Source organism: Leucopleurus acutus (assembly GCF_964270905.1).
Source record: "Leucopleurus acutus genome assembly, chromosome: 19".
Classification (NCBI taxonomy): Eukaryota; Metazoa; Chordata; class Mammalia; order Artiodactyla; family Delphinidae; genus Leucopleurus; species Leucopleurus acutus.
In genome coordinates, this window is record NC_139161.1 from 42,345,602 (window position 1) to 42,361,626 (window position 16,025).

General features: G+C 48.7%; 1 protein-coding gene across 2 annotated transcripts in view; it reads left to right on the plus strand.

Annotated features, from left to right (window-relative positions):
* Positions 1–16,025, plus strand: part of ASIC2 (acid sensing ion channel subunit 2) — a gene marked incomplete at both ends in the record, with an annotated part of 1,014,886 nt that overhangs the window by 941,227 nt on the left and 57,634 nt on the right. For both annotated transcript variants that reach the window (XM_082860577.1, XM_082860576.1), the window contains one exon: positions 12,115–12,242. In XM_082860577.1, the coding sequence (XP_082716703.1) occupies positions 12,115–12,242 (128 nt within the window). The remainder of the gene's footprint in view (positions 1–12,114; positions 12,243–16,025) is intronic.

Below are 16,025 nucleotides of genomic sequence, written 5' to 3' on the forward strand. Positions count from 1 at the left end.
ACCTCTAAAATGAGAATAATATTATTATCTACTCTTCAAGGTTGTTAGGAAGATCGAAATGAGTTAATGTTTTTGAAATACTTAGAAAAGTGCCTGAATAATATTAAGCACTATGTATGTGTTTGATAAATAAAAAATAAGTGTAGGAAGCAGAAGGAAACATCAAACTATTTTAATTAAAATTCTCAAGAGATAAGAGATAATATGAATAATGCATTCATAAACACCAGCTATTAAAATAGGATGCTATTAAAAAGTAACATTCAAAGAAAAAGTTTTTTTTAAAAAACCTCCTGGAAATTAAAAATATTATTGCAACCATTTTTTTAAACCCACAGAAGCTTTGGAATTTAGGAAATCGCCTGAAAAGTAAAACAAAAAGACAAAGAGATGGAAGATGGGAGAGAAAAAAATATGAACATGAGAGGATAAATCCAGAAAGCCCAACATCCTACAACTAGGAGTTCTAGAATAACAAAAGTGAGAGAGTGGAGAAGAGGATGTTGCCAAAGAAATAAAATAAGAAAAATTCCCAACTGACCCACATGATTTTCCATATTAAAAGAATTCACTAAGTCCTGTAATAAGTGGCAAAAGAACCAGACCAAGATGCATCCTTGTGAAATTCGGCCTCATAGAGATAAAGAAAACCTTTTAAAAGGTTCTAGAGAGGAAAAAAAACAGTCACATACCTAGGATCTAGAATCAGAATAGACTTCTCCACAGGGGTAGTTGAAGCCAGAAGACAATGGCAGAATGCCTTCACATTTGGGGCAGGGACAAAGGGGGGTTGGGAATCTTTCTTGTCTAAGATATAGCTCTATATCCAGCAACCTACAAATGAAGTATGAGGGTAGAATTTGGTTTCAAATATATTTATATATATATATAGAATATATTCCTATATATACATATACATGATAGCATTTAAGTTCTACTCTCAGCAAATTTCAATTATATGCTACAGTGTTATCAACTATAGTCACCGTGTTTTACATTAAATCCTCTCACCTTATTGATTTTTTTTTTTTTTTTTTTTTTTGCGGTATGCGGGCCTCTCACTGTTGTGGCCTCTCCCGTTGCGGAGCACAGGCTCCGGACGCGCAGGCTCAGCGGTCATGGCTCACGGACCCAGCTGCTCCGCGGCATGTGAGATCTTCCCAGACCAGAGCACGAACCCATGTCCCCTGCATCAGTAGGCGGACTCTCAACCACTGCACCTCCAGGGAAGCCCGGTCTTTTTTTTTTTTTTAACATCTTTATTGGAGTATAATTGCTTTGCATTGGTGTGTTAGTTTCTGCTGTATAACAAAGTGAATCAGCTATACATATACATGTGTCCCCATATCTCTTCCCTCTTGCGTCTCCCTCCCTCCCACCCGCCCTACCCCACCCCTCTAGGTGGACACAAAGCACCGAGCTGATCTCCCTGTGCCATGCGAACTTTTTGATCTTATAACTGAAAGTTTGTACACTTTCACTAACCTCTCCATTTCCCCCACTCCCAGTCCTGGCAAATGCTTTTCTGCTCTTTCTATGAGTTTGACCTTTTTTTTTTTTTTTTCCATTTCTGCTATAGGTACAAGCCAAACAAACCAAAAAACAAAAAGGAAAAAAATAGGAAAAACAAAATAGTTTCACAAGGAGGAGATCAAAAACGTTATACACGATAAGGCTGGGGTGTGGGCAATACTCACATAGTCATAATTATGTAAAAGCTGGATACTGACTTAATCAAAATATCATCTAAACCTATATAGGAGGGTGAAAGGCAAGGGAATATGCTAGGATACTTCATACAAGAAACCTATACCCTTAGCTCCCATGGTAGAAATTCAGTAGGTAATATATAAAAATTTTAAAAGCCAAGAAATAACTGTCGAGCAATTGATGTCCATGAAAATATGAAAGTCAGTACCGGAAGAAACGGCTCAAACCATTGAGAGTGGTAGCCTCCAAGGAGTGGGCCTCGGGGGGTGGGGAGAGGTAGAGCAGTACCAACTGGCTTTTTAAATGATGTACATGTATTGCTTTGATAAAAATTAAAATTAAATTAAAAAATGATCAGAAAATTTCCACGTAGCTGGAAGGTCTAAGCGGCTCTCAAGGGTAGCACGGTTCCCAGCCCCCATCACAAATGGGACACAGCAAGAGGGATGCGGTTGGTTGCCATGGTTTCCCCAACACCTCTACTTCCAGGAAAGACTCTTGTCCTAGTGCCTGGTACCGAGGACCTCCCCAGAGGGAGAAGTGCCGGCTCTGGACTGAATTCTGCGAGTCTGGAGCACAGGAACATGCTGTGTGCGGCTGGCTGCGATTCTGAGCTCACTCTTAGAGTGGGCCTTCGTACTGGAGAGGTGGTCTCCGCAGGTGCCAAGGAATCTGGAGAAATGATGCCATAAGCCAGAAGCACCGCTGGAGGCAGGCATCCATGAATTCGCCAGAAGCAGCCTGACTTCTGTCATTCTGAGAAAACCTGCTTAATGCACATGCAAAGTGCTGTGCAGAAAATATATGTGCTTCGGTTAAAACTCCCAGCCCAGTAGGCAGTGGTCTGACGGGACCATCTAGGAGGTGGATGAAACAGCCCTGCCTCAGAGCTCACGCCTTCCTATCCAATAATTTGCAAAGAGCACCTACTATGCCAGGCACTCAGGGATACAGATGTAAGGCCCAGTCCAGGTTTTCAAAGTGTTCACGATCTAGGAACCATCTCGAGGCCTCCTTTTATGTGCGAGATGGAAATTCATTGATCCAATAGCTCTCACGTTAAGTGCCTTAAGGAATGGCAGGCATTTGCCATCTGCTTGGGAGATGTGTAAACAATTATATGTCATCAAGCGCTATGAAGGATAGAGGAAAGCTGGCGTGCAAAGGAGGGGATAATCAGTTCTGGAAGGGGGAAAAAGGTATCTTGGTGGGGGGAGGTAGGTGGCTCACAGAGGATATGACCATCGGGCCTACTCTCAGGCCTGTTTGCCAGGTAGCTGGGCAGTGTATGGGAGTCAGAGGAGGGTGTGGGTCATAGGGAGGTGAGATGCCAGTGGGGAGGGAATTGGCAGCAAAGGCCAAGGACAGGCCCAGGTGTCCTGGGGTGGCTGGATCCAAGGGTGAGACCTCGGGCTGGAGAGGTAGGCAGAGGCCAGATAACCACAGGCCCGGTATGCTCTGTTCCAGCATAGATGTTCTCCTGTGAGTCCTGCCACCCAAAGTGTGGTCCTCCCGCCAGCAGCATTGGCATTCCCCTGGGAGCTCATCAGAAATGCAAAACCTCAGACTCCACACCGAATCTGCCTGGTAACAGGATCCCCAGTGACTCACATTCAAGCGTGAGAAGCTCTGATCTAGACCACTGTTTCCCACCCTTTGGAAATACGAGGATGACTTTTTAACATCAAAATACTTCTCAGACATCACCCCCACATGAATGCTCTCATGCTTTCCACATTTATTTATTGAAAAAATATTCAATATCAGGAAGTTGCTATGAATTCAGTAATGCTTTGAATGAGTTTGAATTCTGTAGACATCACAATCTACACACAGGATCTGTTCAGCAATCTGCTTATACCAAAGTTCTGCTGTCAGTGTGTGTCAACAGTTTTTATCAATAGAATCTTAATCATCCACCAACTTCCCGTATAGTTTCGGAGACATGGCACTTTCTCCTGCACGTCGGTTGCCCACCCAGACTTATCAGCTCTCTTAGCAAGTAATTTATAATCTCTGAGCCTGAATGAACTAGGGAAACTCATTATTTAAAGGATCCTTGGAATAAATCTTTGTGTAATGAGCCTAGACCCAACTCCACACTCAGTGCCTTCACTAATGTATGTTTTGTAAACGTTTTGTTTCATAGAAGTGCGTTTAGTGTGACCACACTTCCCTGTTGCATAACCAAGACCTAACGTTAACTATCTCCTGCGCCAGCATGGGCACATTACTCTCCAGTATAGAAGGCACATCGCCTGCATACTGTCCTTTGATCCTCACACAATCTTGTGATGTAGACAGGGCACTGCTAATCATTGAACAGATGAACCCGCTTAACAGATTTGGTAAAGCAAGTCTCCGAGATGCTGAGTGACTTTCCTACCATCTCATGTTTAAGTACTGGAACTAGGACAGGATTCCATAGCTTCTGATTTGGTCCTTGGTTCTTTCTGCCAAGAGCTAGTGTTCCTTAAAAATGAAGAAAAAGAAAAGGAAAAAAAGGTTGCTTTGGATAACACTCGGTTCAACAGAGGGTAACAGGTTATAGGGTCTTTAAAATGCTAGTGTGTTTGAGGCTCTGCCAGAGGGGGCTGGGATTTGCAGCCTTCGCCCAACTTTTGTGGCCGCTTGATAACATTTCCTGGGTCATGAGCCATTGGTGAGAACACTTTGCTACCTCAGGCTGTCGCCGTGAACAGATATAACTGCATCCCATCCAGCAGGGGACACAGCGTTGATCTTTCTTCCTCCAGAAGCCCAGCTCACCTCAGAATGTCACCCAGGAGCAGTCAAGCGTGAGGGTTGCCACCTCCGTGCTGGGTTCGGGTTTTCTCACCTAGGATGCTGCTTAACTGGGCCTGTCTGTGTGGAGCAGGACAGAGAGGGAGGACGAGAGATGCCTCGTCCATTTTTAGGCAACAATTTGCGGATTCTTTTTGCCGTCTTTAGAAAAATCAACCTTTTCTGACTTGATGTAAGTGCTGAACGGCCACGTCTAATTTTTTTAATCTGTTTTTCAGGAAATTAAAATGAGATGCAGTGAGGTTGGAGACTTGTGCGTGATCCCCAGCTCGTAGAATTTTAGAGCTAAAAGTAACCTGAGAGATCAGCCATCCTTTGCAAGGCTCAGAGAGGCAAGATGACTTGCCTGAGGTCACACAGCTATTAAGGGGTAGGGCTGGGAGTCAAACCCAGCTCTCTGTGATCTCAGAGCCAATGTTTTCTTTTATATACTTCCCTGTTCTTCTTTCCAGGGCCCCACCTGGGGCCTCCTTGGACTCATGCCATGGATTTCTCTGTGCAACCAGGGGAGCATGAGGGACCACAATGGCACCTGTCATGGGCCACCCAAACTGCGTTTGTAGTCGGCCTGGTAGAAAAGCCAGAGCTCTCAAGGGCTAGGACCGTGGTCCCTGTCATTGTCACTGTCAGACATTCAGTGAGCTTTCCCTTGATCTCTGAGATGAGATAACGCAGGCTTCATCCGTTAGCATGTTCAAACCCATTCTGCATATTTTGCAGAAAAATGAGGGTCCAAGAGATGAAATAACTTGCCAAAGGTCACAGAGCTGGAAGTGACCTCACCCTGCCTGACCCCAGAGCCCCAAGCATCTAACCAACTGTCCTAGGCGCTCTCTGGTTCTGACCCCCCGAGTACAAGGGGCCGACACGCCCACTGACTCAGAATGCCTGGTTCGCTCCTTTGAGAAAGGGGTGCTCCGTCTCTGGGCATAAGCCCCGCCCATCCTGGCCCCAGTGTGGGAGGTGGGAGCCCCCAGAGCTCCATAAGCCATGCAGGGCAATTGGCTCTCCTGGGGGGAGGCGGCAGAGGGTCCCGGGCCCCTCCCCACAGAAGCCTGGGCAGGCCATGTACATCCCTGAGTGCGCCTCAGCTAGTGAGGCCTTCAGAGATGAAGATGCGCTGGGGTCAGCTCTGCTGGGGAAGGTTAGCATGAAAATAAGAAGGCTCTGGTGGCCATATCTTCAGATCCTGGAAGAGGGGTAGAGCTAGAAACAAGTAAAATCTAAAAGCAGGCAGTTGTCAAGTCAGTGCAAGGATGAACTCTGGAAACCAAGGGCTACCCTTGCAGGCAGTGAGGTCCCCGTTCCCAAGAGGCTCCAACCAACGGCTGCCTTTCCATGGATAGTGAGGCAGAGAGGCCTCCTACTGCCTCTCAGAGGTAAGGTAGTAGATGCCCTCTGGGGACTCTGCCATCAGGATCCAAGCAAGAAATCAACAGCACCCGCAGACGGGGTAATACAAGGGACGATTAATGAAGGGCTAGTCACAAAGGTGGTACGGGCAAGGCTTAGGGAAGGCAGTACTGATGGGGCAGTATCCTGAGCCTGGTAGCAGAGAGAGCCATTGCCATGCCTGGGAAAGGGAGAAAGAGCCCATATCAGAATGGAGCACTCCCTCCAGGCCCCGAGCCAGAGTTGTGCCCTTCCAAGGTGGCACGCAGCTAACGCACAGGGACCCGGCAAATAGAATTGAGAGACTGAATATCCCAGCCTGACTCTCCCCTCTCCCCCAGTTTCCTACCTGGGCCCACTATTGGTGAAGCCAACCAGCAGCTAGAGGGCAAGGGAGCCCAACAGTACACTTCATACAAGTGCAGCTCCCAGGGCAGAGAGAAGAGTGGAGAGGATGGGTAGGGGACAAACAGAGCCATCCTGCACTGAGACGCATCTCACCGTATGGCTGGCCTCCCTCCCACCCTCTCCTCTCAAGCTAGCTATCCCAGCCACTGTTACAAAGACAGTTTCCTCCAACCCAAGATTGCTTTGTACCAGCACATCCCTACCTTAGCCTAGAAAATTCCTCCAGATTTTCTTTGCCTCCTCTTCAGTGTTTATTGCCTCTGCGTGCTTCCTGTAATTTGCAAAGATTAAAAATGTAAGCTTTTATTGTGATGTACTTTCCCTGCCCCATTATGCATTCTGCCCGTGGCTCCCCGCCCCTGCCGACTCCCCCACCCAGCAGAGCTTCCCAATCCTTTCTGCAGGCACAGAAAATTCTCCACAGGTAGACTTCACCTGGTGCCCGCCGTGGCCCTGCTCCTAAAAAGGAAACTCTGGCTTCTGCAGGTTGAAGTCTCTTTACCACCCTCCTCCTGATTCAACATCATCTTTCATGTTACGCCGTCAGGGTTTCAGCTTGGTCCCAATTAACAAGAGCTCCTAACGCTGTGTGTGTGTAGTAACTTCCCCTTTCTCTGTGCTCTCTCTCTCTGGGGCTTTGAATCCTGGTGTTCATGATATGTAAACAAATCCTTCACTGCACTGGGGGCCTGCACTCTTTGAAGCAACTCAGTGTTGAATCTTTTGGTGGTGAGAGGAATAGGAAGATGTGAACAATTCTGTCCAGCACCAACGGGGGTTATCATCGGGGCTGGCTTCCTGGTTGTGTGACCACTGCAGTCACACAGGCTCAGGAGGGTCACACTCTTGGTTTAATGCTCTACCACTGCTGTCTTGAGTTTCTCAATACATTTTTAACGAGGTGCCCCACATTTTCAGTTTGAACCCAAACGTTGTATGGGTGGTCCGAGTTCTTGTTATTGCTGCCGTTGCTGTTGTTTTCTGTGCAGCCCAGCTGCATGTCGGTGAATGAGACCTTCTGCCTTGTGCAACATGGGAGCAAGCCCGTCACTGGGTGACATGTGGTGCTGGTGTTTCCTAGGGTCCAGCCAGACCCTGGCAGACTCACAGCTGGTCAAAGGGCGGGGAACAGTCAGCTCAGCAGAGGACACTCCCTCACTCAATTTGTTTCATTCAACAAGGAGTTATTGAGCTCTGCTCTGTTCCAGGCACCATGCTAGGGGCTTTAGGGGATATGACAATGAAAGAGATATTCCCTTTCTCCAGCATCCACTCAGAACCCCAGGGCTATGAACCAGGACATCTGCTCACGTGAAATAAACCACACCCCTAGTCGGGGAGGAAGAGTGACGAAATTGCAAGTCAGAAGACCTGGCTCTTGGCCCCTGCTCTGCTCTTGACTTGCTGTGTGACCTTGGGCAGGTCAATTCCCCTCTCTGGACTAGATCACTGCTGCCCAAATGTGTTTGGCCTCAGATAATTTGTATCAGAATCCCTGGGCCTGCAAGTTTCCTGGGCTTCACCCCAGAGGGACAGAATCAGAATTGCTAGAGAGTGGATCCCGGGGCTGGTCACGCAGAGCTCCGTATGTGATTTCAACGTGCATTCTAGTCTGAGACCGTTGGAGGTATGTGGGCGGAGCCTTTGGCTCTAACGGCCTATGCCTGATCACTTCATTTCTTAAAGTGTGTCTTCGTATTTGCACTGATAGTGTGCCGTGTCCAGGAAAGGCAGGAGCCAAGGGTGGGTACAGGGCAGGGACTGGAGGGAGGCTGTTATTCACTATGAAACTGGAGAATTACTCCATAGAGGGAAGCTGAGGGCAGTTCTGTGAAGGAAGAGGAACTACCTGGAGATGAGAGGATAAGTGGTGCTTTGGGAGAAGCAGGGTCAGGGAGGATCTGGGACTACAATCATGACTACAAATAGGCACAGCTCTACTGCTCAGAACCCCACCCAGATCTCCTGCTTCTGGACAAGAGACCCCACAGGGGCACCTGCCTAGGAGGGCGGGGTGCTCAAGCCCTTGTTACCCCTACTGCTCCGAGAGGGCTGGGATCTGCTCACAGGTGACATTCTACAACTGCACTGCCCAGTAAGGGGGTCACCAGCCACATGTGGCTACTTAATTTTAAGTTTAATTAATTAAAATTCAATTGGATAAAAAATAGATAAATAAAGCAGGCCAGAAAGGTAATATGTGAAGTGATGGATATGTGAATTGACCTGATAGGGGGAATCCTTTCACAATGTATACCTACATCAAATCATCCCACTGTGCACTTTAAATACCATACAATTTTATTTGTCAATTATGCATCAGTAAAGTTGGGGGGCATTAATTAATTAAATTCTAAATTCAGTTCCTCACCTGCAAGAGTCACATTTCATGTGGCTGAGAGTACCAGGTTGGATAGCAAGGATTCTAGAACATTCCATCTTGGTAGAAGGTTCCTCTAGACAGCATTATCCTGAAGAGGGCAGAAACCTTACTCGTGTCTCTTCTGACTCTGCCCATCAGCTTGCATGCCCATCCATGTTTGTAATGATCTGAGAATACTTTAGGAATTTACTCTGCTCCAGCCCCTGCTGCTTCTTGAATAAACTCCCCATCTGAACCCCAACCCAGTCTGAGTAGCCTCGGGCGGCTCTCACTGGCACAGGCATGCCTGGCTGTCCTCTTTGCCCATTACTCACAGCACTTCTGACACCAAGACCTCGTTTCTCATTTCTCCCTGTAACCACAGATACCTGTCCTACTGGCTCTAAGGTTTCTTAAGCTCCCTTATATCGCAGGCACACAGCCTCACTAGCTCTGGAAAACACGTTTTGGCATCTCTCCTCTCCCACCCGCTACAGCTCACTGAATGTGCTTTTCATTCATCCAAGCATGGACATCCCTGTATCCCAGTATCACTGTGTGTTCACTTCTCCCCCATCAAAGCCTGTTCTTTGGGCTCCTTGGCCTCTCCTCAACCCCTCTCTTGGGCAGACCTTAGAACACACGGCCACTGAAAGCTGGCCACTCAGCCTTCTTCATCTCCCCCATCCTCCCTCTCCCTCGGCCCCCTCCCTGATGTGCCTGTGGGCCAAGCCCCAGGCTGGGCAATGGGCACCGGACTGAGCAAGAAGCACTCTCCTCTCCTGAGGCATCCGCCATCCATGGGAGAGACGGACACAAATCCACAGGCACGCAGGGACGTAGGGGCAAGAGTTTGCGCGGAGCCATCTGGGTAAAGAGATGGCGGAAGACTTGACTCTGCTGGAGGAAAGGGGGAGGTGTTCGTGGGTCTCGCGGGATTCTCTACTGCTCCGCGGAGGTGTGTACGAAAGGGTTCCTGGCTGAGGCTGGAAAGGGGGAGGTGTTCGTGGGTCTCGCGGGATTCTCTACTGCTCCACGGAGATGTGTATGAAAGGGTTCCTGGCTGAGGCTCTCTTTTGCCTGAACCTCACTTCAGCCACTGGATTCCTCGTCTAGATTGTGAGAGCCCTGCCTATTCTTCCTCTGGTCCCTGTCTGCCTACTCAACCTTGGCCTGTGCCCCCGACCTTGGAATTCTCACCCAGCTCTGGACGCCTCGCCCTGCCTCGGTCACAGGCCCCCAGGCTGCCCCGGGTCCTGCGCATTCACTGCCTGGCTGCGGCCCTTCCCTCCTCGCCTTTCTCTTCTGTGCCAGCTTTGGAGCGTTTCCCCAGGCTCTCCCTACGCTAGCCCTGGGGCTGACACACTCCCCCTCCTTGACCTCTGACCTCCATCCCCTCTTACCCTCCCTGATTTCTGCATTTACCCATCCTCTCCCTATTCTCTAGTTTCAGAATACTCCTTGATGTGGTTTCTAGGTTGGCCTTGCCCATGAATAAGCAAGTAAAGGTTGGAGTCACAAGTCTCTCACTCGTTCATGCAACAGGCGTTCCCTAGGTGCCTGCAAGATGCCCAGCCGTGTGCAGGGCCTTTGAGATCCAGAGAGAAAGCCCTGAACTTGGCCTCAACGATGCTCAGCCTTGTGGAAAAGACAGTGAGATAAAGGATTATGACGTGGTGTGGCAGAGGCCTTACCAGGCGTGTGTGAGACACAACCAGGCAGGAGAAGGAGTGGCTCTGGGCTGGGGCTGGGGGCTGAATCTTCAGTGATGAGAAGGGAGATGGTCAGGTGGACCAAGCAAAAGACATTCCAGGGGCTTCCCTGGTGGCGCAATGGTTGAGAGTCCGCCTGCCGATGCCGGGGACACGGGTTCATGCCCCGGTCCGGGAAGATCCCACGTGCCGCGGAGCGGCTGGGCCCGTGAGCCATGGCCGCTGAGCCTGCGCGTCCGGAGCCTGTGCTCCGCAACAGGAGAGGCCGCGATAGTGAGAGGCCCGCGTACCGCAAAAATAAATAAATAAATAAAGACATTCCAGGCAGAAGGAGATGCATGTGCTCCGTGTAGAGCAGGGATCAGTAACAACTAATCTGGCGGCCCTGGTGGGTTGGAACACATAGTGCCACGAAGCAGAGGGCTGCCCAGAGCAAGGCTGGAACGGGGGCAGGTGAAGGAGATTGGGCTCCTTATAAGCGACTCAGATTTGCATTTTGGAAAACTCATGCTTCAAGCTGTTTGCAAAGAATAAGAGAAGGAGACCCAGGAAAGGCTGATAGATCCCATAGGTGCACTTCCCGCCAATTATGAGCACCAACATATAGGATGAGCCAGGCTCTGCCATCCCATCCCTTTCTGCTGTCCCTCCCCCGCTCACTGCCGAGGGCCGTTTCTCCTGCCAAAGAACAAAAGGGGAGAAGCTTCTCTTCTAGTTTCCCATCTCCTGCAGCTCCAAGGGGCTTACAGGAAAGCCCCGTGGTTTTGTTTTCGTTTTTGTTTGTTTTTGCGGTACGCGGGCCTCTCACTGTTGTGGCCTCTCCCGTTGCAGAGCACAGGCTCCGGACGCGCAGGCTCAGCGGCCATGGCTCGCGGGCCCAGCCGCTTCACGGCATGTGGGATCTTCCCGGACCGGGGCACGAACCCGTGTCCCCTGCTGCATCGGCAGGCGGACTCTCAACCACTGCGCCACCAGGGAAGCCCCGTGGCCCTGTATTTTTATTTCAACTGCTGTATCATCGTGTTTTCCTTCTCCTGATCTCCTCGCCTCAGCTCATGGCCCAGTAGAGAAGTTAGTAAATAAAGAGAATAGGTGCTTAACTCACTTCATAATCGCATTCTATAGTTTTGCAGATTGAAGCAAAAAGTTGGTTGGCCTAGCTGACCTGAATTCGTTTCTGATCGCTACTCTAACAGATTGCCACAACCTTAGAGGCATCAAACAACATGAATTTATTATCTTACAGCTCTGGAAGCCAGAAGTCAAAAAAGTATTTTAAGGTGTCAGCAGGGCTGCATTCCTTCTAGCGGCTCTAGGGGAAATCCATTCCCTTGCCTTTTCTAGCTTCTGGAAGCTGCCTACATCCCTGGGCTTACGGATCCTTCCTCCATCTTCAAAGCCAGCAGCATAGATTTTTCCACATCTCTCTGACTCTGATCCTCCCGCTTCCCTCTTGTAAGGACCCTTGTGATCACATTGGGCCACCTGGATGACCAAGGACAATCTCCCCACCTCAAAATCCTTAGTTACATCTGCAGCATCCCTTTCACCAACGTAAGGTAACACAGCCACAGTTTCCAGGGACGAGGATGTGCACATCTCTGGGGGGCCATGATTCTGCCTACCGTGGGGCCTTTCCAGCATCCTTTTGAGCTTTTCAGTCCCAGGACTCCGTGAGCATCTGTTATCATTGACCCATGGCTCTGTCCATCTTTGTTCTTTCAGAGGAAACGACGTTTGAAGCAGGCGTGAAGGTTCAGATCCACAGTCAGTCTGAGCCGCCTTTCATCCAAGAGCTAGGCTTTGGGGTGGCACCAGGGTTCCAGACTTTCGTGGCCACACAGGAGCAGAGGGTAAGTCCCCAGGGCTCTCTGGATCAGCGGTCCTTGGTCTCTCCCGGCCACCTGCCACGTGAGGAGGAGAAATGGGATTCCCACTCCTGGAAGGCTCTGAATCCACCCAGGAGGCTGGAGCAGGGCTGGGCTCAGTAAAGACACTCACCCTGAAATTGGAGAAATGTATCAGGCTAACCTCTGTAATCCAATTCTCCTGTACCGCCTGTCGGTTTCTGCAATTGGGCATGAGGGAAACCCAGCTTATTTGCTTTTTCACTCAACTGGTTGGGGTTTTTTTTCCCAAAACATTCTGGGAAAAAAACCTTTGTGCAGGTCGGGTGGGAGTCCAGTGGTTGCTGAGGGAAATTGCTCATCAGGGTTTGGTGTGTTTCATCACTGTGGTGATACAAAGCCAGGTGGCCTGCAAAAAGGAACAGGGATAGAGCATCACTCTCTTGTAACAGAGTTTAAGTGGAGGGAAGCCTCTTCATGGGCTCCTGTCTGCTCTCTGATTTAGCACCAGAGGAGGGACCCTCCCAGCCAGCCGGGACTTCTACATCAACTCTGTGCGTCCGTGGAGTGAGGATTGGCACAGATGTGACACGGCTTCCACACCTCAGAAGGGAGGCCTTTGTAAATTCTCAGTGGGGAGGAAGCCTCCAAACAGGACTGCAGAGAGACATGGGGATGCGTTTTTTCTCTGATCTCCTGGTTTGCCTAGAATAAAAGCTGGAGAGCCTACGACTCTGAGGGAGTCCTAAACCAGGTCGCCCAAGACAACGTGCCCTGGGAGGCCTGGAGCAAAGAATGAGGTGAATGAGCGACAGGGAGCCCAGCTCTAGGGTGTGAGGAAAGGAGACCCCGGAGAACGGGAGCAGCAGTCAGCAAAGAGATGCACACGTAACTTAGCAGCTCCGCTTGTTTTTACAATTTGGCCCAAATCGTCTCTCATCCAGTACTGATCAGTGATTCCTTAGCCATTTTATAAAGCGATCTTCTGTATCGGAAACTGGTTTTAACTCTCTAAGCGAGCTGGGAAAACTTTGGTGGCGCAGGCCTCACGAACTATTCCCTGTACTTAATGCCTGGGCCGTTGCTAAATATCAAGGTCAGCCTCCACTGCAACATGTAGCAGGTGGGATGGTGGCTCTGAGACTGGGGTAGAGAAGGCTGGGAGGTTGGCCCGGCAGCTAAGCGGCTCAGAGATAGAGGCAGGCAGTGTAGGCAGAAGTGGAGTGTTCACGAGTGTGCAAGGTGGGAGCCTGGTGGAACGACCAGAAAACTTCTTCCTAGAGGACAAAGAGGGAGGGCATGAAGCAGACAGCACAGAGCCAAGTTCAAGGCTGAGGATTTGAATCAGGAAGCGTGAGCGCAGACTAGCAGGTCAAGGTGTGCAGAGAGCCCGGAGCCCAAGCTATTAGCCTGGGTGTAGCAGCGAGCCTTCCTTCGAGTGCTGTCAGATAAACAAAGCATCAAGGACAGATTTAATTAGTAATATACTATTGCAGTAGGGAAGAGGGTTCAGCCTGAACTGAACTCAACTTCGATTTGTGCAGAAGTCACTTGGCGTTTTAAAGGGAAAATGAGGGGGAGGGTTGGGGGGATAGAGGGTGCCTAAGCAGAGTCAGGGAGATGAAGCATTACAAAAGCTGGAAGTCAGGGGGTGGGGGTCAGTGCATGTGGAACCCATCCAAGTTTGCTAATAGGACCCCATCACAGTTAGGCTTCTCTCCTCCTGCAAAGACAGGGAGACAGGGGCCCTACCTTTTGGTCTCGGCAGGAACAAACAAACAGTAAGTTCTTTGGGCAGTCTTGAGTTCTTAGGCGGGGACTTTAAGGGGGCTAGGGTCATCCCAGGGATTTGCCTTTGAGCTGTGAGAAACTGCGTTAGCGGAAAAACGTGTTGAAGACACGGTCATTTTCGTAAAGAGCTTTAGCTGAATGTTTCAAAAATACTAAATATTCTTGAGCTCACTGGAGAATCCAGAATAAATACTACCTGGAGTTCTGCCCTCTGTTTGTCTCCTGCTCCTGGGCTTGTGTGGCTGAAGTAGTATTATGCTACCCTGAACAGCATACTTCATCCAAGTGCAGTAATACAGGCCACACCTTTTCTGGAATTCTGCTGGCCTTTTTTATTTCCTTTATACAAATGTGATTTTTCAGAAGTCGATTGTTAACACTATTCTAGTTCTGTTCTTCATCTAAACTATCCATTTCAATGAAAATGAAGGGCTAATGACAAGAAAGAAAGTAGGAAGGAAGGAAGGAAGGAAGGAAGAAAAGGAAAGAAAGAAGGAAACTATGTTAGTGTTCTTCCAAGTCTTTGTAGCCAAGGTTGAGGCCTCATGGAGAACAGGGCACAGAGGAGCCTGGCTAGTCCTGCCTTTTGTGTGTGATGTGAGTCAATCTACCTCCCTTCGAAGAACCAGGCATGGGTTAGACTAATAAGTGTGTCCATGAATTCTTTGACTATCTAATGGTGAATTTGGGGCTAGTTTTCCAATGCGAATCTGATTTTGTGTTTTGTTGAAAGTAACCACCACTCTGATCCTGCATGACTTACCTGTACTGACACCTCTCTGGTGTCCACATTGCTATTACCATGCAGAGGAAGTGAACAGCCTTCCTTGAAACCCACAGGGTAACTCCATCTCACCGCTAGTGAAGGTTGGAAAGAAGGAAGCTCTCTGTAGGCTCCTGTGTCATTGGCCTGAGAGATGTGCTCTGTCCTCCCCACTCCACACTGACCCCCCTTTCTGACACCAAAGAAATTTCTGGGCCTGGTGGGAATCTGGAGCTGATAACTTCTCAGAACCCTTAAGTCTCTTTCTCTTCCCAACATGAAACAGAGGGACTCCCCGTGGCAGTCAGGGACAGAACGTATTCCCAGCTTCAGAGGACAAATTCATTGTTGGCTTTGAAGTATATTTTCAGAAAATCAGCCTCATTCGTATTAGCATTGCTATGGTTATTATAAGTAATAATAAGATATTTGGTTAAACATTTTACAGTCTTCAAAGCATTTCCACACCATCTCATTTCATCACTTCATTCATATTAATAGAGAAATACAAAGACACATCCTGGAGCTAAATCTAATAATACATTGTGTTTACACGTATATAAAAGAGCATATTCATAGGAAATAAGACTGGAAGGAAATAAGGCAAAATACCCCAGTGGGGGAATTCTGAATGATTTGTTTTCTTGTCTGGTTTTGCCACGTGTCTTATAAGGCGGCTTTGTTTTATTTACTTGTTGAGCAAATATTTGTTGAACACCTACTATGGGTGAAGCGATAGGGATACGGTGGTGAGCGAACCAGACCCAGTGTCTGTCCTCAGGGAACCTACGTATTAGTGGTTTCTTTCACATAGGAAAAATAACCGTTAAATAATCTTAAGACAAGTATGATTTGGGGATTGGCCCCCATTGGTATATTCTCAACTCTGCCATTAGTACTAACCTATCCAGCTGACCCTGGTTCTCAAACATTGATTCTAAGATGTAAATTTTTTTCACATTTCTGAAATTGGGGCTTGTTGCGCATCCGTTACGACTGGCGATGTTTTTTCTTTCTCAATGGCACATAAAGTCACTGTGGTCTTACAACCTATGGCGGCTACACTGTTCCCATTCCAAGATTCTGCTGCTTCAGCGCAAAGCTCAAGGGAATCTTGAAAGAAGGCCAGAGGTGACAAGACTATTTGGGGGGCCAGAAGGCCCTTTCCTAGAAACTTGGTGTGAACCATGCTAGGGAAATTGACTCCTGAGTGAAAGCCCTGAGCGGAACTGGGA